This window comes from Pseudophryne corroboree, chromosome 7 (assembly GCF_028390025.1).
Source record: "Pseudophryne corroboree isolate aPseCor3 chromosome 7, aPseCor3.hap2, whole genome shotgun sequence".
Lineage (NCBI taxonomy): Eukaryota > Metazoa > Chordata > Amphibia > Anura > Myobatrachidae > Pseudophryne > Pseudophryne corroboree.
Genome location: NC_086450.1, coordinates 461,333,670 through 461,337,207, shown reverse-complemented (window position 1 = coordinate 461,337,207; position 3,538 = coordinate 461,333,670). Strand labels below are relative to the sequence as shown.

At 41.0% G+C, this 3,538-nt stretch overlaps 1 protein-coding gene across 1 annotated transcript; it reads right to left on the bottom strand.

Annotated features, from left to right (window-relative positions):
* Nucleotides 1-1,658: 1,658 nt before the first annotated feature.
* LOC134944290 (olfactory receptor 2T4-like) lies at nucleotides 1,659-2,594 on the bottom strand. Its single transcript, XM_063932869.1, has one exon. The coding sequence runs from the start codon at nucleotides 2,592-2,594 to the stop codon at nucleotides 1,659-1,661; it is 936 nt and encodes a 311-aa protein (XP_063788939.1).
* Nucleotides 2,595-3,538: the final 944 nt, after the last annotated feature.

Below are 3,538 nucleotides of genomic sequence, written 5' to 3'. Positions count from 1 at the left end.
AAATGAAATCAAATATCACTAGCTACAATCAGGGGTGCTGACAGATCTGTCAGGCCCCCGGTATTGGGAGGGGGCATAGGTAATGTGGGAGGTGTGGTCAATCCCCTAAATTTGAAAAAATTAAAAACTAGCATTTACAGTATGTGCATCTGCACGTGCCACATAGTAGGGATGCCAGTATCAGATTAGTTGGGCAGCGACAACAGGTGCGATCGCTCCTCTCAATCCTGCACATTATGCAGGGAGAGAGAGGACTGACTGCTTCTGCAGCTGTCTCTCTCCCCAGGCTAGCACACATCAGCATTTGCTGGGCTGGACAGAAAGATTGCTGCAGTAGAAGTCAGACCTCTCTCTCTCTTTCTCTCTCTCTCTCTCTTTCTCTCTCTCTCTCTCTCTCTCTCTCTCTCTCTCTCTCTCTCTCTCTCTCTCTCTCCCTTTCCAAAGTGCCACTGTCTACAATAGTGGGGAAGGCAGCAGGATACAGGAACCCATCAGGCCTTTCCAAAAGGGTTAAAGTATAATAGGTCGACAGTCAAGAGTTTTTTTCTAGGTTGACATCAGTCAACATGCACAAGTCAACATGGTCAAAGGTTCAAAAGGCCAATACACAAATGATCGACACATGAAAAGTTTAACATGAGTTTTTCATGGGTTTTTTGTGTGTCAAATTTTACCTTTCAGCATATAGAACCTTATTTAGCGTACCAAGGGGGTGATTCAGACCTGATCATACAATCAGCTTCCCTTACATGACCTGTCTGCCCCACATGTCGGGCCCTACCCCATCATACAAGTGAAATGCATCGTACAGTGGTGATGCATTTGTACTGTAGGAGTAGCTCCCTATTTGTGCAGCTCCTGCATGCTGGCAGGGAGCTACTCATTGCTGCCCGGGTCACAGCTGCTGCGCCCCCTCCCGCCCAGCTACCGCCTCTGCCTGTCAGTCAGGCAGAGGCGATCGTACGGATAAGACAGCCATCAGCTGTCTGCCATGTGCTGACGCACTGCGACGCCTGTGCATTTGCACTTCATACTTGATCACTGCTGTGCGAACACGCACAGCAGCAATCAGGTCTAAATTAGCCTCCAAGTCCAAAGTGCATCACTCCACTCTGATTCACTTTATACAGGATAATATCCCAAAATCATAGTCCATATGAATGGTAAAGTATGGAAAGGTTTAAAAAAATTCAAAAACATTGATGTTGACCTTTTCATGTGTTGACCATTGTCATGTTGACCATTTGAACCTGATGACCTTTTGACCGTGTCGACCATATGCATGTTGACCATTTGGTGTTGACCTGTTGACTGTCATCTTTTAACTGTTGACCTATCAACTGGATACCTTTAAAAAGCTGGGTAAAAAGAACCTACAAGCACCACCCTTCTTCCCCCGCACCTCCCTTGGCACCACTGGAGACAATGGGAAAAGATATAGCACTGAAATTCTGGCCAACTGATAAAACACAATTTAAAAATTCAGGCCGGGCAGAACAAACCAATGACAAAAAAATCAGAGAGCATAAGAATTAGTAGGAGCAAATTCAAAGACTACTATCATTAATGTTATAGTCATTAGCATTAGTCATTAGCTAAAATTAAGTTACAGTATATTAAAAACCACAGTGTTATTTAAGAATGTTACACTTTCTCCCTCATTGTTCAAAACTCTGTTTTCCCCCCAGCAGTCTCCGCAGAGCAGATTTCATGTCTTTATTTCGTAGACTGTATATCAGAGGATTTATCATGGGTGTTACAACTGAATACAATACAGTAAATATTGGTTCTAGGACAGCAGAGTATTCTGATGGTGGCATCATGTACACAGACATAGCCATCAAAAAGTACATAATGACAACGGTGAGGTGGGATGAGCAGGTGGAGAAGGCTTTCTTCCTTCCTTCCTTAGATTTTATCTGCAAGATGACCCTGATAATTTTTATATATGATGTTAAACAGAACATGATAGGAAAAGTTCCATATAACAATATTTCCATATAAAGCACAGTATAAAATTCTTCACTGCCAGCACAGGAGATGTTAAGCAGAGCTTTAGCATCACAGAAAAACTGGTGTATGGTGCGAGACTGACAGAAGGACATGTGTGACACTGGGATTGTAAATACAAAAGCATTTAAGCATCCTGATATCCAAGTGCCAGATGCAAATACAAGACAATTTTTCCTATTTAAAATGGTGTGATAATGTAAAGGATCACATACAGCAACATATCTGTCATATGCCATAATGAATATTAGAAAAATCTCTGATGAATCAGCCAAAAAATAAAAGTACATCTGGGTTAAGCATTGTATGAAGGACACTGTATTATCTCCGGATAGTAACATGTACAGCAGGTTAGGGACAGTAATGGTTGTATAACAGATATCTATTAAGGCCAAGTTACAGAGAAATAGGTACATGGGGGTGTGTAATTGGTAATCAATGTATATCACTGTTATTATAGTAGCATTAATGAGCACTCCAAATATGTAGAGGAGGAAAAATATACATATAGTTGGCATTATATAATTTGATGTTGCGTAAAATGGTAACAAGAGGAATCCATTCATGTAAGTCTGGTTCTCCATGTCACATCCAGGTTACTCTGTAAAGAATAATGCAGTACTTATTACTTTAACCTATTTGCATGTTCATATGGTTATAGTACAGTATTCTTATTAGGAAAATCATACCACTGTAGCTCTGTCTCTTATATATCATAGTTTAAAGGTGAATGTCAGGCAGCCAGAAGTCCTAGCAGATGCAGGTGTAATGCGGATGTAGCATAGTAGAGACAGGTGACATGGTGTATACACAAAACTCATGGGAATTAGAGTGTCCAGCTAACATCATTGGAAAGACAATTCTCTTCTCCTGCTCTATGACTTTGGTGTGCTGATTATCAGTTCATTACTTGCAGTGTATATCTCACTAATGTTTCTTGCAATCCTGGATATATATGAGGGTCATTTGATAAGTGTGGTAGAAAAAGCAAGTAAAAACATTTCTGGGGAAAAAAATCTAATTGCCTTTATTACTCGACATAGGAGGGTAATTCCAAGTTGATCGCAGCAGGAATTTTGTTAGCAGTTGGGCAAAACCATGGGGGTAATTCCAAGTTGATCGCAGCAGGAATTCTGTAAACAATTGGGCAAAACCATGTGCACTGCAGGGGAGGCAGATATAACATGTGCAGAGAGAGTTAGATTTGGGTGTGGTGTGTTCAATCTGCAATCTAATTTGCAGTGTAAAAATAAAGCAGCCAGTATTTACCCTGCACAGAAACAAAATAAACCACCCAAACCTAACTCTTTCTGCACATGTTATATCTGCCTCCCCTGCAGTGCACATGATTTTGCCCAACTACTAACAAAATTCCTGCTGCGATCAACTTGGAATTACCCCCATAGTCTCCCTCGAGGTCGATACACTTGGTCCACCAAGTTTCCAGTTTTCTAATACCATTGGAAAAGTAGAGTTTCTCAAAGCCTGCAAAATACTAATTCATTGCAGCGATAACTTCCTCAGTCAA